This window comes from Pseudophryne corroboree, chromosome 9 (genome assembly GCF_028390025.1).
Source record: "Pseudophryne corroboree isolate aPseCor3 chromosome 9, aPseCor3.hap2, whole genome shotgun sequence".
Lineage (NCBI taxonomy): Eukaryota > Metazoa > Chordata > Amphibia > Anura > Myobatrachidae > Pseudophryne > Pseudophryne corroboree.
In genome coordinates this window covers 2,273,752-2,301,154 of record NC_086452.1, presented here as the reverse complement: position 1 = coordinate 2,301,154, position 27,403 = coordinate 2,273,752, and the positions used below count along the sequence as shown (strand labels likewise).

Genomic DNA, 27,403 nt, shown 5'->3' with positions numbered 1-27,403 from the left:
TGTGGGAATAAAACGTCTGTGCAAAGGCCGCTCCACCGGCTGTGGGAATAAAACGTCTGTGCAAAGGCCGCTCCATCGGCTGTGGGAATAAAACGTCTGTGCAAAGGCCGCTCCATCGGCTGTGGGAATAAAACGTCTGTGCAAAGGCCGCTCCACCGGCTGTGGGAATAAAACGTCTGTGCAAAGGCCGCTCCACCGGCTGTGGGAATAAAGCGTCTGTTCAAAGGCCGCTCCACCGGCTGTGGGAATAAAACGTCTGTGCAAAGGCCGCTCCACCGGCTGTGGGAATAAAACGTCTGTGCAAAGGCCGCTCCACCGGCTGTGGGAATAAAATGTCTGTGCAAAGCCGCTCCACCGGCTGTGGGAATGAAACTCCTGTGCAAAGGCCGCTCCACCGGCTGTGGGAATAAAACGTCTGTACAAAGGCCGCTCAACCGGCTGTGGGAATGAAACTACTGTGCAAAGGCCGCTCCACCGGCTGTGGGAATGAAACTCCTGGTGCGCCTTAAACAAGCTTCCTTATAGACCCACAACTTTTGTCACCGTTCTGACATACAGAGGATATAGCTGTGTATGTGGGTAATGTATAGCTTTTTCTGGGGATGCCTGCCAGTAATATTACTATATAGAGAAATACTCTGCATGTCATTATGGTATACAGGATACCCATACCTCCCAACTGTCCCGGTTTTAGGGAGACAGTCCCGCTATTCGATGGCTGTCCAGCTGCTGCTTTACTCTGCCTTGCAATCAGCAGTGTCCATTCAGTGCAAAGGGAGGCTGAGCAGTATGTACAGGGGGAAGGCAGCATGGACCGGGGACAAGATAGAGCAGGGGAGAGGCAGTATGTAGCGGGGGAAGGCAGAATAGACCGGGGGCAGGATAGAGCAGGGGGGAGGCAGTATGTAGCGGGGGAAGGCAGCATGGACCGGGGGCAGGATAGAGCAGGGGAGAGGCAGTATGTAGCGGGGGAAGGCAGCATGGACCGGGGGCAGGATAGAGCAGGGGAGAGGCAGTATGTAGCGGGGGAAGGCAGAATGGACCGGGGGCAGGAAGGAGAAGAGGACAGGCAGTATGTAGTGGAGTAGAGGGGAGTCAGTATGGATCCGTTCAGGATTCCGGCAGTATAAATACAGATGTCTGAATGCCCCCCCCTCTTCCCGATTAGGGACACAATCCTGGCACCAGAATCCTGACCGTTTAGCCTGTGGGGAAGAAGGGGGGGTAGAGTAAAAGTGACTACATACAGGTATTAGGAGTCTATTTACTAAGCCGTGGAGGGAGATAAAGTGGACAGAGATAAAGTACCAGCAATTGGCTCCTGTCATTTTTCAAACACAGCAGGGGGAATTCAAATGTTTGAAAAGTTCGTTGGGTGTCTGTTTTTTCCTATCTAATAGACAGGACAGTCACCCAACCGACTTTCCAAACACTTGAATTCCCCCCCACTGTGTTTGAAAAATGACAGGAGCCAATTGCTGGTACTTTAGCTCCCTTCACGGCTTAGTAAATAGACCCCTTAGTCTTTTACGGAGGTGCATTAAGCATACGAGGTATTAGGCTGATACAGGGCTTTCATTGAGATTAGTATATACACGCGATGGCTTACGCGCTAATCTGATGTTTGTGGATGTAGAACTTATTTTACATGATTGCTCGCAGCCACACCATTTGACCGGTTCCGATGGTCAGTCTGTATAAGCTGCAACTTACTCAGACTGACCGCGTGCTATGACCATGATGGTGAGCCTATGGTGTATCTCCGCCTTTAGTACAGTGACCAACTGCGACACTCAAATAGGACAAGTCGGCTAGAACCCCACATCCTCCAATTCGTCCCAGAGGTTCTCAGCGGAGTTAAGATCTGGACTCTGTATTTTTTTCTGTATACCAGTCCAGCTTCGCCGTGGAAACATGACAGGTGGCATTGCCGTCCTGATAAAACCATTAGTCGTTTCCGTAGAACTGCCACAACGTAGGGAGCACAGAGTTATCAAGAACATCTCTATACTTCTCAGAGTTAATGTGACCCGTGCCAAACCGGCTTCAGTAGCCCCACAGCATAACGCCACCACCTACATGCTTTACTGTTACTCCCTGGCATCGGATGTTCTTCTGGCAATCTCCAAACACAAACACGTCTCATCTGAAAAGTGTAAACCGCAACTCGTCACTCCATAACTCTCGCCACCATTGTTCCACCGTCCAGTTTTTGTGCTCTTTACACCATCATAAGCGCTGGGCAGCATTCTTCTTTGTGATTAGAGGTTTATGAGCAGCTGCTTGCCCATAATATCGTATGAAGTGTTCTTGTGGAAACCGGCACATTAGTGACCATTTGGAGCTGCACGGGATGACCCCTGTTCTTTCACAGCTCCCTGGTTAGCAGTTTCCGGTCCCTGAGTTGCAGTTTCGAGGATCTTCCAGAGTGAGGTGCCAATGACCTGCACTGACTGCAATGACCGTTCTTCTTCCACACATTAATGACAACAGTGGATTTAGGAGCCTTCCTAACGCCAGTATAGCGCAGCGCATCACTTAGTACATGGAAAGCGTCTTACAGTGTCAGGATCCCCAGGACACTCCCTGTTGCTGAAGGACAGGGGCGTCCAAGCTTTCCAGTCCCAGTGCCCCCTCAGTCATGCCCTATAAAGTGCCCAGAGCCCAGGTGCCCTGTTTTGTTGGCTGTCACAGATGGACATGTTTTACAACAGCTAACTCATTGTAGTATTATTTAAATTGGGGATCCTCCTCATCTGTAAAAACCAACATCTTGTTGGTGGATGATTGGTACCTGGTCTTCCTCACCTGCTTCTGGGCTAAGCTCAGCCCTGATTCCGATCCTCTGGCTGGATTGGTGTCTGCTGTTCCTATTCTGGCATTTGGGCTGCCGCTGCTCCTGTGACTTCTCTATGTGCTGTGTCTCCTCTTGGGACCAGCTATCATCTACAGCAGGGGTGGCCAACCAGTCAGTGACAAAGAGCCAAAAAACCTCGTTAGGTACGTCAAAGAGCCGGCATTGAGCCGATGGCGCGCGTGCAAAAATGGAATGTGGCCTTGTGCCTGCTAGACCACAACCCTGGTATAAAATACATTGAAAAAGCCAGAACAACATAAAATACATTTTTTAAAGCCAGATCCATTGAAAAAGCCAATTTCGCAAAAAATAATTTAAAAGGCCAGATTCACATAATAAACTTCAGCTCCCCCATGTGTCACTCCAGCCAACACCCTCCTGTCACTCCAGCCAGCTCCCCTGTGTCACTCCAGCCAGCTCTCCCATGTGTCACTCCAGCCAGCTCTCCCATGTCTCACTCCAGCCAGCTCTCCCATGTCTCACTACTGCCAAGACCCTGCTGTGTCACTCCAGCCAGGTCTCCCATGTGTCACTACTGCCAAGACCCGGCTGTGTCACTCCAACCAGCTCCCCTGTGTCACTCCAGCCAGGTCTCCCATGTGTCACTCCAGCCAACACCCTCCTGTCACTCCAACCAGCTCCCCTGTGTCACTCCAGCCAGCTCTCCCATGTGTCACTACTGCCAAGACCCTGCTGTGTCACTCCAGCCAGCTCCCCCATGTGTCACTCCAGCCAACACCCTCCTGTCCCTCCAGCCACCTCCCCTGTGTCACTCCAGCCAGCTCTCCCATGTGTCACTACTACCAAGACCCTGCTGTGTCACTCCAGCCAGGTCTCCCATGTGTCACTACTGCCAAGACCCTGCTGTGTTACTCCAGCCAGCTCCCCCATGTGTCACTACTGCCAAGACCCTGTTGTGTCACTCCAGCCAGCCCCTACATGTGTCACTCCAGCCAGCTCCCCCATGTGTCACTACTTCCAGCACCCTCCTGTCACTCCAGCCAGCTCCCCCATGTGTCACTCCTGCTAGCACCCTCCTATATTACTCCAGCCAACACCCTCCTGTCACTCCAGCCAGCTCTTCCATGTGTCACTCCAGCCAACACCCTCCTGTCACTCCAGCCAGCTCCCCTATGTGTCACTCCTGCTAGCTCTCCCATGTGTCATTCCAGCCAACACCCTCCTGTCACTCCAGCCAGCTCTTCCATGTGTCACTCCTGCTACCACCCTCCTATGTCACTCCAGCCAGCTCTTCCATGTGTCACTCCTGCTACCACCCTCCTATGTCACTCCAGCCAGCTCTCCCATGTGTCACTCCTGCTACCACCCTCCTATGTCACTCCAGCCAGCTCTTCCATGTGTCACTCCTGCTACCACCCTCCTGTCACTCCAGCCAGCTCTCCCATGTGTCACTCCTGCTACCACCCTCCTATGTCACTCCAGCCAGCTCTTCCATGTGTCACTCCTGCTACCACCCTCCTATGTCACTCCAGCCAGCTCTCCCATGTGTCACTCCTGCTAGCACCCTCCTATGTCACTCCAGCCAGCTCTTCCATATGTCACTCCTGCTACCACCCTCCTATGTCACTCTAGCCAGCTCTCCCATGTGTCACTCCAGCTACCACCCTCCTGTCACTCCAGCCAGCTCCCCCATGTGTCACTCCTGCTACCACCCTCCTGTCATTCCAACCAGCTCCCCCATGTGTCACTACTGCCAAGACCCTGCTGTGTCACTCCAGCCACCTCCGCCATGTGTCACTACTGCCAAGACCCTGCTGTGTCACTCCAGCCAGCTCCCCCATGTGTCACTCCAGCCAACACCCTCCTTTCACTCCAGCCAGCTCTTCCATGTGTCACTGCTGCCAAGACCCTGCTGTGTCACTCCAGCCACCTCCGCCATGTGTCACTACTGCCAAGACCCTCCTGTCACTCCAGCCAGCTCCCCCATGTGTCACTCCAGCCAGCTCCCCCATGTGTCACTCCAGCCAGCTCCCCCATGTGTCACTCCAGCCAACACCCTCCTGTCACTCCAGCCAGCTCCCCCATGTGTCACTCCAGCCACCTCCCCCATGTGTCACTCCAGCCAACACCCTCCTGTCACTCCAGCCAGCTCCCCCATGTGTCACTCCTGCCAGGTCTCCCATGTGTCACTCCAGCCAGCTCTTCCATGTGTCACTACTTCCATGACCCTGCTGTGTCACTACAGCCAGCTCCCCCATGGTTCACTCCAGCCAGCTCCCCCATGTGTCACTACTTCCAGCACCCTCCTGTCACTCCAGCCAGCTCCCCCATCTGTCACTCCTGCTAGCACCCTCCTATGTTACTCCAGCCAACACCCTCCTGTCACTCCAGCCAACTCTTCCATGTGTCACTCCAGCCAACACCCTCCTGTCACTCCAGCCAGCTCTTCCATGTGTCACTCCAGCCAACACCCTCCTGTCACTCCAGCCAGCTCCCCCATGTGTCACTCCTGCTAGCTCTCCCATGTGTCATTCCAGCCAACACCCTCCTGTTACTCCAGCCAGCTCTTCCATGTGTCACTCCTGCTACCACCCTCCTATGTCACTCCAGCCAGCTCTTCCATGTGTCACTCCTGCTACCACCCTCCTATGTCACTCCAGCCAGCTCCCCATGTGTCACTCCTGCTACCACCCTCCTATGTCACTCCAGCCAGCTCTTCCATGTGTCACTCCTGCTACCACCCTCCTATGTCACTCCAGCCAGCTCTTCCATGTGTCACTCCTGCTACCACCCTCCTATGTCACTCCAGCCAGCTCCCCATGTGTCACTCCTGCCAACTCCCTCCTATGTCACTCCAGCCAGCTCCCCCATGTGTCACTCCAGCTACCACCCTCCTGTCACTCCAGCCAGCTCTTCCATGTGTCACTACTGCTAGCACCCTCCTATGTCATTCCAGCCAGCTCTTCCATGTGTCACTCCAGCTACCACCCTCCTGTCACTCCAGCCAGCTCTCCCATGTGTCACTCCTGCTACCACCCTCCTGTCACTCCAGCCACCTCCCCCATATGTCACTACAGCCAGCTCTTCTATGTGTCACTCCAGCCAGCTCCCCCATGTGTCACTCCTGCTACCACCCTCCTATGTCACTCCAGCCAGCTCCCCCATGTGTCACTCCAGCTACCACCCTCCTGTCACTCCAGCCACCTCCCCCATGTGTCACTCCAGCCAGCTCTTCCATGTGTCACTCCAGCCAGCTCTCCCAGGTGTCACTCCAGCCAACACCCTCCTGTCACTCCAGCCACCTCCCCCATGTGTCACTCCAGCCAGCTCTTTTATGTGTCACTCCAGCCAACACCCTCCTGTCACTCCAGCCATCTCCCCCATGTGTCACTCCTGCTACCACCCTCCTGTCACTCCAGCCAGCTCCCCCATGTGTCACTCCTGCTACCACCCTCCTATGTCACTCCAGCCAGCTATTCCATGTGTCACTCCTGCTACCACCCTCCTATGTCACTCCAGCCAGCTCTCCCATGTGTCACTCCAGCTACCACACTCCTATGTCACTCCAGCCAGCTCTTCCATGTGTCACTCAAGCTACCACCCTCCTATGTCACTCCAGCCTGCTCTTCCATGTGTCACTCCTGCTACCACCCTCCTATGTCACTCCAGCCAGCTCTCCCATGTGTCACTCCAGCCAGCTCTTCCATGTGTCACTCCTGCTACCACCCTCCTATGTCACTCCAGCCAGCTCTTCCATGTGTCACTCCTGCTAGCACCCTCCTATGTCACTCCAGCCAGCTCTTCCATGTGTCACTCCTGCTACCACCCTCCTATGTCACTCCAGCCAGCTCTCCCATGTGTCACTCCTGCTACCACCCTCCTATGTCACTCCAGCCAGCTCTTCCATGTGTCACTCCTGCTAACACCCTCCTGTCACTCCAGCCAGCTCTCCCATGTGTCACTCCTGCTACCACCCTCCTATGTCACTCCAGCCAGCTCTTCCATGTGTCACTCCTGCTACCACCCTCCTATGTCACTCCAGCCAGCTCTTCCATGTGTCACTCCTGCTACCACCCTCCTATGTCACTCCAGCCAACTCTTCCATGTGTCACTCCAGCCAACACCCTCCTGTCACTCCAGCCAGCTCTTCCATGTGTCACTCCAGCCAACACCCTCCTGTCACTCCAGCCAGCTCCCCCATGTGTCACTCCTGCTAGCTCTCCCATGTGTCATTCCAGCCAACACCCTCCTGTTACTCCAGCCAGCTCTTCCATGTGTCACTCCTGCTACCACCCTCCTATGTCACTCCAGCCAGCTCTTCCATGTGTCACTCCTGCTACCACCCTCCTATGTCACTCCAGCCAGCTCCCCATGTGTCACTCCTGCTACCACCCTCCTATGTCACTCCAGCCAGCTCTTCCATGTGTCACTCCTGCTACCACCCTCCTATGTCACTCCAGCCAGCTCTTCCATGTGTCACTCCTGCTACCACCCTCCTATGTCACTCCAGCCAGCTCCCCATGTGTCACTCCTGCCAACTCCCTCCTATGTCACTCCAGCCAGCTCCCCCATGTGTCACTCCAGCTACCACCCTCCTGTCACTCCAGCCAGCTCTTCCATGTGTCACTACTGCTAGCACCCTCCTATGTCATTCCAGCCAGCTCTTCCATGTGTCACTCCAGCTACCACCCTCCTGTCACTCCAGCCAGCTCTCCCATGTGTCACTCCTGCTACCACCCTCCTGTCACTCCAGCCACCTCCCCCATATGTCACTACAGCCAGCTCTTCTATGTGTCACTCCAGCCAGCTCCCCCATGTGTCACTCCTGCTACCACCCTCCTATGTCACTCCAGCCAGCTCCCCCATGTGTCACTCCAGCTACCACCCTCCTGTCACTCCAGCCACCTCCCCCATGTGTCACTCCAGCCAGCTCTTCCATGTGTCACTCCAGCCAGCTCTCCCAGGTGTCACTCCAGCCAACACCCTCCTGTCACTCCAGCCACCTCCCCCATGTGTCACTCCAGCCAGCTCTTTTATGTGTCACTCCAGCCAACACCCTCCTGTCACTCCAGCCATCTCCCCCATGTGTCACTCCTGCTACCACCCTCCTGTCACTCCAGCCAGCTCCCCCATGTGTCACTCCTGCTACCACCCTCCTATGTCACTCCAGCCAGCTATTCCATGTGTCACTCCTGCTACCACCCTCCTATGTCACTCCAGCCAGCTCTCCCATGTGTCACTCCAGCTACCACACTCCTATGTCACTCCAGCCAGCTCTTCCATGTGTCACTCAAGCTACCACCCTCCTATGTCACTCCAGCCTGCTCTTCCATGTGTCACTCCTGCTACCACCCTCCTATGTCACTCCAGCCAGCTCTCCCATGTGTCACTCCAGCCAGCTCTTCCATGTGTCACTCCTGCTACCACCCTCCTATGTCACTCCAGCCAGCTCTTCCATGTGTCACTCCTGCTAGCACCCTCCTATGTCACTCCAGCCAGCTCTTCCATGTGTCACTCCTGCTACCACCCTCCTATGTCACTCCAGCCAGCTCTCCCATGTGTCACTCCTGCTACCACCCTCCTATGTCACTCCAGCCAGCTCTTCCATGTGTCACTCCTGCTAACACCCTCCTGTCACTCCAGCCAGCTCTCCCATGTGTCACTCCTGCTACCACCCTCCTATGTCACTCCAGCCAGCTCTTCCATGTGTCACTCCTGCTACCACCCTCCTATGTCACTCCAGCCAGCTCTTCCATGTGTCACTCCTGCTACCACCCTCCTATGTCACTCCAGCCAGCTCTTCCATGTGTCACTCCTGCTACCACCCTCCTATGTAACTCCAGCCAGCTCTTCCATGTGTCACTCCTGCTACCACCCTCCTATGTCACTCCAGCCAGCTCTTCCATGTGTCACTCCTGCTACCACCCTCCTATGTCACTCCAGCCAGCTCTTCCATGTATCACTCCTGCTACCACCCTCCTATGTCACTCCAGCCAGCTCTTCCATGTGTCACTCCTGCTACCACCCTCCTATGTCACTCCAGCCAGCTCTTCCATGTGTCACTCCTGCTACCACCCTCCTATGTCACTCCAGCCAGCTCTCCCATGTGTCACTCCTGCTACCACCCTCCTATGTCACTCCAGCCAGCTCTTCCATGTGTCACTCCTGCTACCACCCTCCTGTCACTCCAGCCAGCTCTCCCATGTGTCACTCCGGCTACCACCCTCCTATGTCACTCCAGCCAGCTCTTCCATGTGTCACTCCTGCTAGCACCCTCCTATGTCACTCCAGCCAGCTCTCCCATGTGTCACTCCTGCTACCACCCTCCTATGTCACTCCAGCCAGCTCTTCCATGTGTCACTCCTGCTACCACCCTCCTGTCACTCCAGCCAGCTCTCCCATGTGTCACTCCTGCTACCACCCTCCTGTCATTCCAACCAGCTTCCCCATGTGTCACTCCAGCCACCTCCGCCATGTGTCACTACTGCCAAGACCCTGCTGTGTCACTCCAGCCAGCTCCCCCATGTGTCACTCCAGCCAACACCCTCCTGTCACTCCAGCCAGCTCTTCCATGTGTCACTGCTGCCAAGACCCTGCTGTGTCACTCCAGCCACCTCCGCCATGTGTCACTACTGCCAAGACCCTCCTGTCACTCCATCCAGCTCCCCCATGTGTCACTCCAGCCAACACCCTCCTGTCACTCCATCCACCTCCCCCATGTGTCACTCCAGCCAGCTCCCCCATGTGTCACTCCAGCCAACACCCTCATGTCACTCCAGCCAGCTCCCCCATGTGTCACTCCCGCCAACACTCTCCTGTCACTCCAGCTCCCTCCTCCATGTGTCACTCCAGCCAGCTCCCCCATGTGTCACTACTTCCAGCACCCTCCTGTCACTCCAGCCAGCTCCCCCATGTGTCACTCCTGCTAGCACCCTCCTATGTTACTCCAGCCAACACCCTCCTGTCACTCCAGCCAGCTCTTCCATGTGTCACTCCAGCCAACACCCTCCTGTCACTCCAGCCAGCTCTTCCATGTGTCACTCCAGCCAAGACCCTCATGTCACTCCAGCCAGCTCCCCCATGTGTCACTCCTGCTAGCTCTCCCATGTGTCATTCCAGCCAACACCCTCCTGTCACTCCAGCCAGCTCTTCCATGTGTCACTCCTACTACCACCCTCCTATGTCACTCCAGCCAGCTCCCCATGTGTCACTCCTGCTACCACCCTCCTATGTCACTCCAGCCAGCTCTTCCATGTGTCACTCCTGCTACCACCCTCCTATGTCACTCCAGCCAGCTCTTCCATGTGTCACTCCTGCTACCACCCTCCTATGTCACTCCAGCCATCTCCCCATGTGTCACTCCTGCCAACACCCTTCTAAGTCACTCCAGCCAGCTCCCCCATGTGTCACTCCAGCTATCACCCTCCTGTCATTCCTGCCAGCTCTTCCATGTGTCACTCCTGCTAGCACCCTCCTATGTCACTGCAGCCAGCTCTCCCATGTGTCACTCCAGCTACCACCCTCCTTTCACTCCAGCCAGCTCTCCCATGTGTCACTCCTGCTACCACCCTCCTGTCACTCCAGCCAGCTCCCCCATGTGTCACTCCAGCTACCACCCTCCTGTCATTCCAGCCACCTCCCCCATGTGTCACTCCAGCCACCTCCCCCATGTGTCACTCCAGCCAGCTCTTCCATGTGTCACTCCAGCCAACACCCTCCTGTCACTCCAGCCACCTCCCCCTTGTGTCACTCCAGCCAACACCCTCCTGTCACTCCAGCCAGCTCCCCCATGTGTCACTCCTGCTACCACCATCCTATGTCACTCCAGCCAGCTCTTCCATGTGTCACTCCTGCTACCACCCTCCTATGTCACTCCAGCCAGCTCTCCCATGTGTCACTCCAGCTACCACACTCCTATGTCACTCCAGCCAGCTCTTCCATGTGTCACTCCAGCTACCACCCTCCTATGTCACTCCAGCCAGCTCTTCCTTGTGTCACTCCTGCTACCACCCTCCTATGTCACTCCAGCCAGCTCTTCTATGTGTCACTCCTGCTAGCACCCTCCTATGTCACTCCAGCCAGCTCTCCCATGTGTCACTCCTGCTACCACCCTCCTATGTCACTCCAGCCAGCTCTTCCATGTGTCACTCCTGCTACCACCCTCCTGTCACTCCAGCCAGCTCTCCCATGTGTCACTCCTGCTACCACCCTCCTATGTCACTCCAGCCAGCTCTCCCATGTGTCACTCCTGCTACCACCCTCCTGTCATTCCAATCAGCTCCCCCATGTGTCACTCCAGCCAACATCCTCCTGTCACTCCAGCCAGCTCTTCCATGTGTCACTGCTGCCAAGACCCTGCTGTGTCACTCCAGCCAGCTCCCCCATGTGTCACTCCAGCCAGCTCCCCCATGTGTCACTCCAGCCAACATCCTCCTGTCACTCCAGCCAGCTCTTCCATGTGTCACTGCTGCCAAGACCCTGCTGTGTCACTCCAGCCACCTCCGCCATGTGTCACTACTGCCAAGACCCTCCTGTCACTCCAGCCAGCTCCCCCATGTGTCACTCCAGCCAACACCCTCCTGTCACTCCAGCCACCTCCCCCATGTGTCACTCCAGCCAGCTCCCCCATGTGTCACTCCAGCCAACACCCTCATGTCACTCCAGCCACCTCCCCCATGTGTCACTCCAGCCAGCTCCCCCATGTGTCACTCCAGCCAACACCCTCCTGTCACTCCAGCCAGCTCCCCCATGTGTCACTCCTGCCAGCTCCCCCATGTGTCACTCCTGCCAGCTCCCCCATGTGTCACTCCAGCGACCTCCCCCATGTGTCACTCCAGCCAACACCCTCCTGTCACTCCAGCCAGCTCCCCCATGTGTCACTCCAGCCAACACCCTCATGTCACTCCAGCCACCTCCCCCATGTGTCACTCCAGCCACCTCCACCATGTGTCACTCCAGCCAACACCCTCCTGTCACTCCAGCCAGCTCCCCCATGTGTCACTCCTGCCAGCTCCCCCATGTGTCACTCCAGCCACCTCCCCCATGTGTCACTCCAGCCAACACCCTCCTGTCACTCCAGCCAGCTCCCCCATGTGTCACTCCTGCCAGGTCTCCCATGTGTCACTCCAGCCAGCTCTTCCATGTGTCACTACTTCCAAGACCCTGCTCTGTCACTCCAGCCAGCTCCCCCATGTGTCACTCCAGCCAGCTCCCCCTTGTGTCACTACTTCCAGCACCCTCCTGTCACTCCAGCCAGCTCCCCCATGTGTCACTCCTGCTAGCACCCTCCTATGTTACTCCAGCCAACACCCTCCTGTCACTCCAGCCAACTCTTCCATGTGTCACTCCAGCCAACACCCTCCTGTCACTCCAGCCAGCTCTTCCATGTGTCACTCCAGCCAACACCCTCCTGTCACTCCAGCCAGCTCCCCCATTGTCACTCCTGCTAGCTCTCCCATGTGTCATTCCAGCCAACACCCTCCTGTCACTCCAGCCAGCTCTTCCATGTGTCACTCCTGCTACCACCCTCCTATGTCACTCCAGCCAGCTCTTCCATGTGTCACTCCTGCTACCACCCTCCTATATCACTCCAGCCAGCTCCCCATGTGTCACTCCTGCTACCACCCTCCTATGTCACTCCAGCCAGCTCTTCCATGTGTCACTCCTGCTACCACCCTCCTATGTCACTCCAGCCAGCTCTTCCGTGTGTCACTCCTGCTACCACCCTCCTATGTCACTCCAGCCAGCTCCCCCATGTGTCACTCCTGCCAACACCCTCCTATGTCACTCCAGCCAGCTCCCCCATGTGTCACTCCAGCTACCACCCTCCTGTCACTCCAGCCAGCTCTTCCATGTGTCCCTCCTGCTACCACCCTCCTATGTCACTCCAGCCAGCTCTCCCATGTGTCACTCCAGCTACCACCCTCCTGTCACTCCAGCCAGCTCTTCCATGTTTCACTTCCGCTACCACCCTCCTATGTCACTCCAGCCAGCAGTCCCATGTGTCACTCCTGCTACCACCCTCCTATGTCACTCCAGCCAGCTTTCCCATGTGTCACTCCAGCCAGCTCTTCCATGTGTCACTCCAGCCAGCACCCTTCTGTGTCACTCCTGCTAGCACCCTCCTATGTCACTCCAGCCAGCTCTCCCATGTGTCACTCCTGCTACCACCCTCCTGTCACTCCAGCCAGCTCTCCCATGTGTCACTCCTGCTACCACCCTCCTATGTCACTCCAGCCACCTCCCCCATGTGTCACTCCAGCCAGCTCTTCCATGTGTCACTCCAGCCAGCACCCTCCTGTGTCACTCCTGCTAGCACCCTCCTATGTCACTCCAGCCAGCTCTCCCATGTGTCACTCCTGCTACCACCCTCCTGTCACTCCAGCCAGCTCTCCCATGTGTCACTCCTGCTACCACCCTCCTATGTCACTCCAGCCAGCTCCCCCATGTGTCACTCCAGCTACCACCCTCCTATGTCACTCCAGCCACCTCCCCCATGTGTCACTCCAGCCAGCTCCCCATGTGTCACTCCTGCTACCACCCTCCTATGTCACTCCTGCCAGCTCTGCCATGTGTCACTTTAGCCCACCCCCATGTATCACTACAGCCCCCCCATCCACTCGTGCCATTGCAGTAGTCGCTAATGTGTCCTCTGTTTGCTTGTACTCACCTCTAGTATCTGACTCCTTCAGATTTCAGTCCCTGTAGTGCTGCTGCGTGTCTGGCTGGAGTGCAGCGGTTTCTGTATCTGTTGTGGTCACATGATTTAGAGTGTTGGGAGCCACATTTGAATAAAGAAAGAGCCACAGGTTGGCCACCGCTGATCTACAGCCTGTGTCCTTCTGTCTTACATGTGGTCATTGTGGAAGCCAGGCGTTGTGCTCTGCTGGCTGCTACAAGCAATGGTTAATGGCACAGATCCCTGTGATAGTTTCTTTTCTTTCACCTTGGTGCCAGAACATGTAGCTTGGCTCTGCCCCTAGACATGACATACGAAGCTGCGTCCTCAACCCTGATTGGCCTATTGAGTAACAGAGCTGGGAGAAACATTGGTGGGCAAAACCATTGACGATTGTCAGCCAATGGTTTCATACCATTTAGGTTAGCCACCAATAGTACCATGGATGTTTTAACCCATGGATGGCAGTCCCTAAATTCTGCCTCATACCGCAGCCTGGAGGTGGAGTATCAGGAAGGGATTTCCAGCGTACACCACCTGTCAGTCGGCTGTAGTTTTGCTCCCCCTGTTATTCAGTATAAGCTTGTGACTGAATCTCTGTGTAATTGGGGAGGGGTGTCTCTGCGGTGACTGGGTTATACAGTCGTGAAAAAAAGAAAAGAAAAGGCTGTATTGTTGATGCACAAGAAGAGGGGTGACCTGATTGTCACAACCTTCTGAGAAAATTACTAAAATTTAACTTTTATGAATGTCAGGTTAAAATAGTGTGACAATGACTAACACACAAACTACGAGTACAGACGAAACATAGAGGTTAAAATTAAGACATATACAACACTTTAGAATGTAAGCTCTCACGAGCAGGGCCCTCTTCCCTCATGTGCTTACCCATTTCTTACTTTAATAATCTTCAACTGCATCAAATCCAGCAGTCTTCTGCCACCTGATACTTATTCCAGTGTCATCTGCTGATGTAGCTATGTTTATTTACCCTGTACTTGTCCTATACTGTCATCAACTGTAAGTTGCTGTTTTCCTGTTTGATTGCTTATGTACTCTGTAACTGGGCGCTGCGGAACCCTTGTGGCGCCATATAAATAAAGGATAATAATAATAACATACCACAAGTGCAATTGAAATAATAAATGTGATTAAAGATTAAAAGTGTGTCCGCGTGTTTGTTCTTATGTCCAGTTATATAGTATAGTTCTCAATCTCAAACCAGTCTAATAATCGTTATCAGCAGTTGGTCTCCATATATTAACATAACCACTTATTAATATATGTGGTATCAGGACTATCTCTCTCATATATTTGTGCTTGTAACTGACACTATAATTCCAGTAGCACGTATAATATGTCCTGCAAATATCCACACTGTGTGTTACTTAAATTGTAGCACGCTGTATATTTCTTATATTATAAACAGAGAGGTCTGTCTCCCTCCCCGATCTCAATAAGGTTGTTTGGTAACACTTAGATAAGTCCTACTCAATCTAGACTATTTGTGTCCCAATACGCGGCTTTGTTAGGAAAGAATGTAATTTACTGTATATATACCATTTATTCAGTATTCAGTACATCCCTCCTAAGTCTTCTAAAGAACATTCATGAGGAGTGCAGGTTAGATTCTTCTGCCTGAAAAATGGCACATTCACTACACTAGTTAGTACTAATGTGCCCGTTATATTTATGGACAGTTCTGATAAACTACAGAATCTCAGTGTTTCTCTAAAGTTATATTAAGGTGCTTGTGGTTTGAATGAGACTCCTTGTGATCACGTGGAGCAACTACATCAAAAATCATGCCATTTTATATAGTGAGAGTAAATACCTCCCTCGCTCATCTATGTAAATATATAGCAACTTTCAGGTGTTCATCAATTGTGCAGGACACTAATGCCCCTCTGGGGAGGGCACCTTCTATACTACTAGGTTCAATATATCTAGTTTAGAAGAGGATAAATACGTCCCTTTTAGATTATATAATGCTGGCTTTATTACTACCTCTGGAGATACCAAGCGTATTGCATTATCTGTGCTAATCGTTCTCAAATGGCACAGGTTCTAAGGTATTCCCTGTAATGTCCATGTATCTCATGCACAGGTTCTAAGGTATTCCCTGTAATGTCCATGTATCTAATGCACAGGTTCTAAGGTATTCCCTGTAATGTCCATGTATCTAATGCACAGGTTCTAAGGTATTCCCTGTAATGTCCATGTATCTAATGCACAGGTTCTAAGGTATTCCCTGTAATGTCCATGTATCTAATGCACAGGTTCTAAGGTATTCCCTGTAATGTCCATGTATCTAATGCACAGGTTCTAAGGTATTCCCTGTAATGTCCATGTATCTAATGCACAGGTTCTAAGGTATTCCCTGTAATGTCCATGTATCTAATGCACAGGTTCTAAGGTATTCCCTGTAATGTCCATGTATCTAATGCACAGGTTCTAAGGTATTCCCTGTAATGTCCATGTATCTAATGCACAGGTTCTAAGGTATTCCCTGTAATGTCCATGTATCTAATGCACAGGTTCTAAGGTATTCCCTGTAATGTCCATGTATCTAATGCACAGGTTCTAAGTTCTAAGGTATTCCCTGTAATGTCCATGTATCTAATGCACAGGTTCTAAGGTATTCCCTGTAATGTCCATGTATCTAATGCACAGGTTCTAAGGTATTCCCTGTAATGTCCATGTATCTAATGCACAGGTTCTAAGGTATTCCCTGTAATGTCCATGTATCTAATGCACAGGTTCTAAGGTATTCCTTGTAATGTCCATGTATCTAATGCACAGGTTCTAAGGTATTCCCTGTAATGTCCATGTATCTAATGCACAGGTTTTAAGGTATTCCCTGTAATGTCCATGTATCTAATGCACAGGTTCTAAGGTATTCCCTGTAATGTCCATGTATCTAATGCACAGGTTCTAAGGTATTCCCTGTAATGTCCATGTATCTAATGCACAGGTTCTAAGGTATTCCCTGTAATGTCCATGTATCTAATGCACAGGTTCTAAGGTATTCCCTGTAATGTCCATGTATCTAATGCACAGGTTGATATAGAAACATTTGATCTATTGGCATTTATTGAGTTATATCATAAGTGTCCTACATGATATGACATATCTGGAATTAGAGAGAGATAAGAGCGTCCCCTTTTAATTATGGATAATCAGACAGTTATAAACTATGAACTGAAGGTTGCTAGCTTTATTACTGCCTCTGGAGGTATAAATGTACTGGATGGTAAGTGCTAATTATTCTCAAATGGCACAGGTACTGAGGTACTCATATAATGTCGGTGTATCTGCTACATCTATTGGCATTTGTTAAACTGTATCACAAATGTCTCCACATGTCTGTCAGGTAGCCTCAGAGATTAAATGTGAAACATTGTTGCATTCCTGTCTGTTTAAACCACAACACTGCTTGTCACTACTTACTCACTTACATAGATATACAGCACATGTCTAATGAATTCAAGCAATTGCTATCCTTTCATTAAATTACATCAGAGCATCTGGTAATTAATATAGCACTGATTGCATTATCAGTGAGCGTTGGGAGGAATACAGGTCTCTGTCATATAAATTTCCGTCTGCCTACTATTCAATACTATGAATGCTATTAGAATCTGGCTAATCTCTGTTTATAATATAAGAAATATACAGCGTGCTACAATTTAAGTAACACACAGTGTGGATATTTGCAGGACATATTATACGTGCTACTGGAATTATAGTGTCAGTTACAAGCACAAATATATGAGAGAGATAGTCCTGATACCACATATATTAATAAGTGGTTATGTTAATATATGGAGACCAACTGCTGATAACGATTATTAGACTGGTTTGAGATTGAGAACTATACTATATAACTGGACATAAGAACAAACACGCGGACACACTTTTAATCTTTAATCACATTTATTATTTCAATTGCACTTGTGGTATGTGTTGTATATGTCTTGATTTTAACCTCTATGTTTCGTCTGTACTCGTAGTTTGTGTGTTAGTCATTGTCACACTATTTTAACCTGACATTAATAAAAGTTACATTTTAGTAATTTTCTCAGACGGTTGTGACAATCAGGTCGCCCCTCTTCTTGTGCATCAACAATACAGCCTTTTCTTTTCTTTTTTCACGACTGTATAACTTTAGCTGTAGTTGGTAGCACCCCCACAAGTAATGGTGAATACCTGCAATTAATAGGGGCCAGTTTGGAGCCTTTTGTTCCAAAATGTGTATCAATAAATTGTGTGTGTGCAGCTACAACTCCATTCTCCTGTGACTGGGTTATATAAAGACCACCTGTCAGTCGGCTGTAGTTTTGCTCCCGCTGTTATTCAGTATAAGCTTGTGACTGAATCTCTGTGTAATTGGGGAGGGGTGTCTCTGCGGTGACTGGGTTATATAAAGACCACCTTGCAGGAGGTATTGGCCCAGTAACTGCTTTACTTTTCTGCCCACCGCATTTCTCTTCTTTGATACCCTTTTAAGCCATATTTATGAGGTTTTGTGTAGCCAGGGCGGATATTGCAGTGTGGCCGCATTGTATATACTGAAGTAAAGGCAGATGTGCGCCCGTATCTGTGCCGCCGCAGCGTTACTAACCAGTAGCCGTTATCGCTATCCATACATTTACACCAGACCTAAACCTGGGGCAAGTGACCGATCTCTGCTTATAATGGGTGCTAGTGTCCTGTGGTGCCCGCACAGCCGCTGATACACATAGGTGTGTACTAGCCTCTGACTGCTCACACGCAGGTTACTAGTGCCTCTGGCCTGTTGTCCCATTATAATGTCAGGACTGATGAGTATGATGTGTCATGATAAGTAGATCTTCTTCATACCACTCTAGACCTTTTGGTTGATGTTTTTTCAGCGCTGTGATATAGGTGATGCATCAAGAGGGAGTTTATCCTCCTATGCGTATATCCTGATGGTCCTGTATTTCCTACAGCAGAGGGACCCGCCCGTCATACCGGTGCTACAAGAGGTAGGGAGACACCATGCTACAAACCGTCTGTATGGTCAGCATGAAGTTTAGATGAAGGCATCGCTCTGGTTTATGTTTTATCTCTTTAACACGTAGATATATGACGGGCATGTTACTCCGCAGAGGATGGTGGACGGCTGGAACGCCTTCTTCTTTGATAACACAGAAGAGCTGGTGAGTACGGCCCTTACACACATTAAGGGGGTATCCTATTATCCGCCGTCATTTCTTTGTCATTTTTGCCCAATGGTCATTATCGGACTATCCACTTATAGCCCTTTGTTTCACACCACAACACATATGTACACAGCTTTTTGAAGAACCGATGTGTTATTGCACCCGTAATGGCTGAAATAATGCTGACTTATCGGGGATTTGGTTTTGCCTGCCTGAGGCGAAAAAAATCCCCAATAACTGTTGGCATCAGGCTGGTAGGATAGACGCGGGCGAGGCAATTATCTGGGGTAAATTACTGAGGCCAATTGGATACTGCCGTAAATCTGGATTGCTGTTCAATGTTATTCTGATGTTGAAGAGTGATTTATGCAGATTATATATATATATATAGTATAAAATATGTTCAAGCAGGGCATTCGTTAGTCTTCCAGCTGTGTTGCAGCACAAGGTAATTCTCATATAATGACGTAGTGCAGTAATTCAGCCAGTGTTGCGCTCCCTCGGTGCACCTTAATCATGGTGTACCATCCACCACAGAATACAAGCAGCAAATGACCTGTCTCCATCGTTACTGCATAACGGTAATAACAGCACCTGGTACCGGTATGATACAAGCTGGGAGCACCCCATGAGGTTCCCATGTAGGAGTGTGGATGATGTGGTCGACCCCCATCCTGCGGCCTGACCAGGACTCGTGGCCTTGTGCTTCCAGGCCATAAACTGGATTCTCACGCATCACTCTGATCAAGTATTTCACATTTCCCGGGGCCTGCTTACGCCTATTGGGAGCAGTTAAGGTTTTGCTGCATTTAGGATAATCATTTTGTATTTTGTGCTGTAAATGTAAAGCACATAGGGCAATATTCAATTGTATTGTGCCCCCGATCTCCCATCTAAGGAGACGAGAGATCCCAATTCAATTGTTGTCTTTTTTGCTTGATTGTTCCCATAAAGGTCTGGTTAAACCCAACCAAAGTGCTCGGCACGATCGCGAAGCATCACGGGTCATTTTTTGCACATTTCAGCTCACCACTCATGGGACGTGTGTGCTGCAATGCAGACACCGACAGCCATTTGCGCACGAATGGAGCAACAATTGAATAGCTCCGTTGAGTTCCATCTTCTGGCTGCTGTCGGGTGGAATAGTTGAATTCCGCCCTTTGAGCCCTATTGGGAGAAAAGCACTATATAAATAACATTAATAATAATGCATATTGCTTCTCTTTGTACAGAGAAATCGCTTTCCGTCCCTGGGAAGGAATACGGAGTCTCTGGGGGAGCTTTGGCTCGGGTTTCTTAGATTTTACACAGAAGAGTTTGATTTTAAGGAATATGTCATCAGCATCAGACAGAAGAAATTACTGACCACCTTCGAGAAGCAGTGGACGTCTAAGTGCATCGCCATTGAAGGTAAGTGCTGTTCAGCACAATGTGCCGCCATTGAAGGTAACTACTATTCAGCACAGTGTGCTAAATCTATTGGATCTAGAAAATGTCATCTTCAGCATTATCTTTTTTCTCTGACCCATCTAGATCCATTTGACCTCAATCATAATCTTGGAGCTGGAGTCTCCAGGAAAAGTACGTATGATGCCTGTGATGTTTGCTGGCTCCTGTTCTGACGCCAGACCTGTCGCTTTCTATATTTGGGTTTCTAGGACGAGATACTTAAATGAGCTGATATGGTGGAGAATTCACTCTCAGGGGCTGATGCATTCTACACATTACTTCCTCACAACTTTATTTTATATAAAAAAACATTTTATTGCTGAAAAACCTGTAACATTGTCATAAATATTTATATCTTGTGGAACTTACAATTTGCTGTACAGATGTGTCCCCATATACAAATCCTCCGTACTCCATGCGGCACAAGACGCCCGCTGCAGTGGTCCGCACCTAACGGTATACAGTACATTGGCGGATTTAGGGGGGAAGGCGAATGGAACGAACGCCCTCCACCCCTAGCAGAGTCCATCCACAATCCTGCACTGAACTGGTTAAGGTCGCACCGTTTCCCTGTATTTTACAACGGAAACATCAGCTCTATTGCTGTCACTGGCTGCAGCTGTGCTGTGACCAGAACTCTGACGTGGTGGGAGGAGGCTACAGTACCCAGAGTGTTATTACTGTGTGCAGCTCTCTCCCTGCGCATAGCTCCACCCCTGCGCATAGCTCCACCCCTGCACCTAGCACCACCCCTGCGCCTAGCGCCGCCCCTGCACCTAGCGCCGCCCCTGCGCCTAGCGCCGCCCCTGCACCTAGCGCCACCCCTGCACCTAGCGCCACCCCTGCGCATAGCGCCACCCCTGCGCCTAGCGCCACCCCTGCACCTAGCGCCACCCCTGCACCTAGCGCCACCCCTGCGCCTAGCGCCACCCCTGCGCATAGCGCCACCCCTGTGCATAGCGCCGCCCCTGCACCTAGCGCCACCCCTGCACCTAGCGCCACCCCTGCGCCTAGCGCCGCCCCTGCACCTAGCGCCACCCCTGCACCTAGCGCCACCCCTGCGCATAGCGCCGCCCCTGCGTTTAACGCCACCCCTGCACCTAGCGCCGCCCCTGCGCCTAGCGCCGCCCCTGCACCTAGCGCCGCCCCTGCACAAGCCAGACTCCGGGTGCGGGGAGTTAGACATGTAACAGCAGGCTTGGCACACTACTACCCCCGATTGCATATTTGGGCTCCTGGCCGGGGCTGGCACATGGCTATTGGCACCTTCCTGTCCCTAATGAAAGGGTCTGGTGCTGTGTGTCCTGTGCATTGTGCAGGGGAACTTCCTGCATGTGTCTGGAGGGGGGGATGCTGATTGCCCTGCAGTGGGCAGCTCTGCTCTCATCTTTACTCCCCGCTGTCGATTGTGAATTTATACAGACTATAGATGCATCTAGCATACCTCACATTGTACATGTACACACAGATATGGTGTGATGTGTAGGCTACACATATACACACACACACACACACAGGACTGCAGAGGTGTGACCGCATTTCCCATAAATCCCTGGGGATCCTTTGTATCCCTCTTTTCCCCCCACATGTGCTGGCCGACTGTCATAACTGTTATAAGAAGAGCTGTTCTGTGCAGAAGTAATCGTACATATGGCGTTAATAAATGCCAGGATGTATGTGATATATCTCCTTTACACCGGCTTCATATATCAGCTTCTAATCTGCAAAAACAGGAATAAGAAATATGGAAAAAACTGTGCAGGGTCGCAGACACGGGACGTCTGAGCCGGGGTGGGTGTGTTCATATCCGGGGTAGGAAGGGTGTGTGTAAGAGCGGTATAAGGCTCGTGTGGTTGTGTGTCACCTCTTCATACAAAGCCTGTGTAATATAATACAAATTTCTTGTTCATATTTCTCTCAGTGACTAATTTCATCATGAAGGCGTTCATTAATGGAAGGAAGCTGTTCGGGACCCCGTATTACCCACAGCCTGGGCATGAAGCCGTAAGATTTCAGTTAATCTTTTGTTGATTAATATGACAAGAATGACAGACAAGTTCAATAGGAGTGCAGGATCAGTGCTGCTGCATGTGAGCGAGAGTGCAGGATCAGTGCTGCTGCTGCTGCATGTGAGCGAGAGTGCAGGATCAGTGCTGCTGCATGTGAGCGAGAGTGCAGGATCAGTGCTGCTGCTGCATTTGAGCGAGAGTGCAGGATCAGTGCTGCTGCTGCATGTGAGCGAGAGTGCAGGATCAGTGCTGCTGCATGTGAGCGGGAGTGCATGATCAGTGCTGCTGCTGCATTTGAGCGAGAGTGCAGGATCAGTGCTGCTGCTGCATGTGAGCGAGAGTGCAGGATCAGTGCTGCTGCATGTGAGCGAGAGTGCAGGATCAGTGCTGCTGCTGCATGTGAGCGAGAGTGCAGGATCAGTGCTGCTGCTGCATGTGAGCGAGAGTGCAGGATCAGTGCTGCTGCTGCATGTGAGCGAGAGTGCAGGATCAGTGCTGCAGCATGTGAGTGAGAGTGCAGGATCAGTGCTGCTGCATGTGAGCGAGAGTGCAGGATCAGTGCTGCTGCTGCTGCATGTGAGCGAGAGTGCAGGATCAGTGCTGCTGCTGCATGTGAGCGAGAGTGCAGGATTGGTGCTGCTGCTGCATGTGAGCGAGAGTGCAGGATCAGTGCTGCTGCATGTGAGCGAGAGTGCAGGATCAGTGCTGCTGCTGCATGTGAGCGGGAGTGCAGGATCAGTGCTGCTGCATGTGAGCGGGAGTGCAGGATCAGTGCTGCTGCATGTGAGCGGGAGTGCAGGATCAGTGCTGCTGCATGTGAGCGGGAGTGCAGGATCAGTGCTGCTGCATGTGAGCGGGAGTGCAGGATCAGTGCTGCTGCATGTGAGCGGGAGTGCAGGATCAGTGGTGCTGCTGCATGTGAGTGGGAGTGCAGGATCAGTGTTGCTGCTGCATGTGAGCGGGAGTGCGGGATCAGTGCTGCTGCATGTGAGCGAGAGTGCAGGATCAGTGCTGCTGCTGCTGCATGTGAGCGAGAGTGCAGGATCAGTGCTGCTGCTGCATGTGAGCGAGAGTGCAGGATCAGTGCTGCTGCTGCATGTGAGCGAGAGTGCAGGATCAGTGCTGCTGCATGTGAGGCAGAGTGCAGGATCAGTGCTGCTGCTGCATGTGAGCGAGAGTGCAGGATCAGTGCTGCTGCATGTGAGCGGGAGTGCAGGATCGGTGCTGCTGCATGTGAGCGGGAGTGCAGGATCGGTGCTGCTGCATGTGAGCGGGAGTGCAGGATCAGTGCTGCTGCATGTGAGCGGGAGTGCAGGATCAGTGCTGCTGCATGTGAGCGGGAGTGCAGGATCAGTGGTGCTGCTGCATGTGAGTGGGAGTGCAGGATCAGTGGTGCTGCTGCGTGGGAGTGCAGGATCAGTGTTGCTGCTGCATGTGAGCGGGAGTGCAGGATCAGTGCTGCTCCTGCTGCATGTGAGCGGGAGTGCGGGATCAGTGCTGCTGCATGTGAGCGGGAGTGCAGGATTGGTGCTGCTGCATGTGAGCAGGAGTGCAGGATCAGTGCTGCTGCTGTATGTGAGCAGGAGTGCAGGATTGGTGCTGCTGCATGTGAGCGAGAGTGCAGGATCAGTGCTGCATGTGAGCGGGACTGCAGGGTCGGTGCTGCTGCATGTGAGCGGGAGTGCACGATCAGTGCTGCTTCATGTGAGCGGGACTGCAGGATCGGTGCTGCTGCATGTGAGCGGGAGTGCAGGAACAGTGCTGCTGCATGTGAGCGGGAGTGCAGGATCAGTGCTGCTGCTGCATGTGAGCGGGAGTGCAGGATCAGTGCTGCTGTATATGAGCGCGAGTGCAGGATCAGTGCTGCTGCATGTGAGCGGGAGTGCAGGATCAGTGGTGCTGCTGCATGTGAGCGGGAGTGCAGGATCAGTGGTGCTGCTGCATGTGAGCGGGAGTGCAGGATCAGTGGTGCTGCTGCATGTGAGCGGGAGTGCAGGATCATTGCTGCTGCATGTGAGCGGGAGTGCAGGATCAGTGCTGCTGCATGTGAGCGGGAGTGCAGGATCAGTGCTGCTGCATGTGAGCGGGAGTGCAGGATCAGTGGTGCTGCTGCATGTGAGCGGGAGTGCAGGATCAGTGGTGCTGCTGTATGTGAGCGGGAGTGCAGGATCAGTGGTGCTGCTGCATGTGAGCGGGAGTGCAGGATCAGTGCTGCTGCTGCTGCATGTGAGCGGGAGTGCAGGATCAGTGGTGCTGCTGCAGGAGTGCAGGATCAGTGGTGCTGCTGCATGTGAGCGGGAGTGCAGGATCAGTGGTGCTGCTGCTGCATGTGAGCGGGAGTGCATGATCGGTGCTGCTGCATGTGAGCGGGAGTGCAGGATCAGTGCTGCTGCTGCATGTCAGCGAGACTGCAGGATCGGTGCTGCTGCATGTGAGCGGGACTGCAGGATTGGTGCTGCTGCATGTGAGCGGCAGTGCAGGATCAGTGCTGCTGCTGCATGTGAGCGGGAGTGCAGGATCAGTGCTGCTGCTGCATGTGAGCGGGAGTGCAGGATCAGTGCTGCTGCTGCTGCATGTGAGCGAGAGTGCAGGATCAGTGCTGCTGCTGCATGTGAGCGAGAGTGCAGGATCAGTGCTGCTGCTGCATGAGAGTGCAGGATCGGTGCTGCTGCATGTGAGCGGGACTGCAGGATCGGTGCTGCTGCATGTGAGCGGGAGTGCAGGATCAGTGGTGCTGCTGCATGTGAGCGGGAGTGCAGGATCAGTGGTGCTGCTGCATGTGAGCGGGAGTGCAGGATCAGTGGTGCTGCATGTGAGCGGGAGTGCTGGATCAGTGCTGCTGCATGTCAGCGGGAGTGCAGGATCAGTGCTGCTGCATGTGAGCGGGAGTGCAGGATCAGTGCTGCTGCTGCATGTGAGCGGGAGTGCAGGATCAGTGCTGCTGCTGCTGCATGTGAGCGGGAGTGCAGGATCATTGCTGCTGCATGTGAGCGGGAGTGCAGGATCAGTGCTGCTGCTGCATGTGAGCGGGAATGCAGGATCGGTGCTGCTGCATGTGAGCGGGAGTGCAGGATCAGTGCTGCATGTGAGCGGGAGTGCACGATCAGTGCTGCATGTGAGCGGGTGTGCAGGATCATTGCTGCTGCATGTGAGCGAGAGTGCAGGATCAGTGCTGCTGCATGTGAGCGGGAGTGCAGGATCGGTGCTGTTTCATGTGAGCGGGAGTGCAGGATCAGTGCTGCTGCTGCATGTGAGCCGGAGTGCAGGATCAGTGCTGCTGCTGCATGTGAGCGGGAGTGCAGGATCAGTGCTGCTGCATGTGAGCTTGAGTGCAGGATCAGTGCTGCTGCTGCATGTGAGCGGGACTGCAGGATCGGTGCTGCTGCATGTGAGCCGGAGTGCAGGATCAGTGCTGCTGCTGCTGCATGTGAGCGACAGTGCAGGATCAGTGCTGCTGCTTCATGTGAGCGAGAGTGCAGGATCAGTGCTGCTGCTGTATGTGAGCGAGAGTGCAGGATCAGTGCTGCTGCTGTATGTGAGCTTGAGTGCAGGATCAGTGCTGCTGCTGCATGTGAGCCGGAGTGCAGGATCAGTGCTGCTGCATGTGAGTGAGAGTGCAGGATCAGTGCTGCTGTATGTGAGCTTGAGTGCAGGATCAGTGCTGCTGCTGCATGTGAGTGAGAGTGCAGGATCAGTGCTGCTGCATGTGAGTGAGAGTGCAGGATCAGTGCTGCTGCATGTGAGCGGGAGTGCAGGATCAGTGCTGCTGCTGCATGTGAGCGGGAGTACAGGATCAGTGCTGCTGCTGCATGTGAGCCGGAGTGCAGTATCAGTGCTGCTGCTGCATGTGAGCGAGAGTGCATGTGAGCGGGAGTGCAGGATCAGTGCTGCTGCTGCATGTGAGCCGGAGTGCAGGATCAGTGCTGCTGCTGCTGCATGTGAGCTGGAGTGCAGGATCAGTGCTGCTGCTGCTGCATGTGAGCGGGAGTGCAGGATCAGTGCTGCTGCTGCATGTGAGCGGGACTGCAGGATCGGTGCTGCTGCATGTGAGCGGGAGTGCAGGATCAGTGCTGCTGCATGTGAGCGAGAGTGCATGTGAGCGGGAGTGCAGGATCAGTGCTACTGCTGCATGTGAGCGGGACTGCAGGATCGGTGCTGCTGCATGTGAGCGGGAGTGCATGATCAGTGCTGCTACTGCATGTGAGCCGGAGTGCAGGATCAGTGCTGCTGCTGCATGTGAGCGAGAGTGCAGGATCAGTGCTGCTGCATGTGAGCGAGAGTGCATGTGAGCGGGAGTGCAGGATCAGTGCTGCTGCTGCATGTGAGCTGGAGTGCAGGATCAGTGCTGCTGCTGCATGTGAGCCGGAGTGCAGGATCAGTGCTGCTGCTGCTGCATGTGAGCTGGAGTGCAGGATCAGTGCTGCTGCTGCTGCATGTGAGCGGGAGTGCAGGATCAGTGCTGCTGCATGTGAGCGGGAGTGCAGGATCAGTGCTGCTGCATGTGAGCGGGAGTGCAGGATCAGTGCTGCTGTATGTGAGCCGGAGTGCAGGATCAGTGCTGCTGCTGCATGTGAGCGGGACTGCAGGATTCGTGCTGCTGCATGTGAGCGGGAGTGCAGGATCAGTGCTGCTGCTGCATGTGAGCCTGAGTGCAGGATCAGTGCTGCTGCATGTGAGCGACAGTGCAGGATCAGTGCTGCTGCATGTGAGCGACAGTGCAGGATCAGTGCTGCTGCATGTGAGCGAAAGTGCAGGATCAGTGCTGCTGCTGCTGCATGTGAGCGAGAGTGTATGTGAGCTGGAGTGCAGAAACCGTGCTACTGCTGCATGTGAGCGGGAGTGCATGATCAGTGCTGCTGCTGCATGTGAGCGGGAGTGCAGGATCAGTGGTGGTGCTGCTGCATATGAGCGGGAGTGCAGGATCAGTGCTGCTGCATGTGAGCGGGAGTGCAGGATCAGTGGTGCTGCTGCATGTGAGCGGGAGTGCAGGATCAGTGGTGCTGCTGCATGTGAGCGGGAGTGCAGGATCAGTGGTGCTGCTGCATGTGAGCGGGAGTGCAGGATCATTGCTGCATGTGAGCGGGAGTGCAGGATCATTGCTGCTGCATGTGAGCGGGAGTGCAGGATCAGTGCTGCTGCATGTGAGCGGGAGTGCAGGATCAGTGCTGCTGCATGTGAGCGGGAGTGCAGGATCAGTGGTGCTGCTGCATGTGAGCGGGAGGTCAGGATCAGTGGTTCTGCTGCATGTGAGCGGGAGTGCAGG

At 52.9% G+C, this 27,403-nt stretch overlaps 1 protein-coding gene across 1 annotated transcript in view; it reads left to right on the top strand.

The window, feature by feature from the left end:
- TUT4 (terminal uridylyl transferase 4) overlaps window positions 1-27,403 on the top strand; it is a 424,536-nt gene that overhangs the window by 266,509 nt on the left and 130,624 nt on the right. Inside the window, exons 20-24 of the mRNA XM_063938888.1 lie at window positions 18,392-18,505; window positions 18,602-18,679; window positions 19,915-20,092; window positions 20,216-20,263; window positions 22,053-22,135. Of these exons, the coding sequence (XP_063794958.1) occupies window positions 18,392-18,505; window positions 18,602-18,679; window positions 19,915-20,092; window positions 20,216-20,263; window positions 22,053-22,135 (501 nt within the window). The remainder of the gene's footprint in view (window positions 1-18,391; window positions 18,506-18,601; window positions 18,680-19,914; window positions 20,093-20,215; window positions 20,264-22,052; window positions 22,136-27,403) is intronic.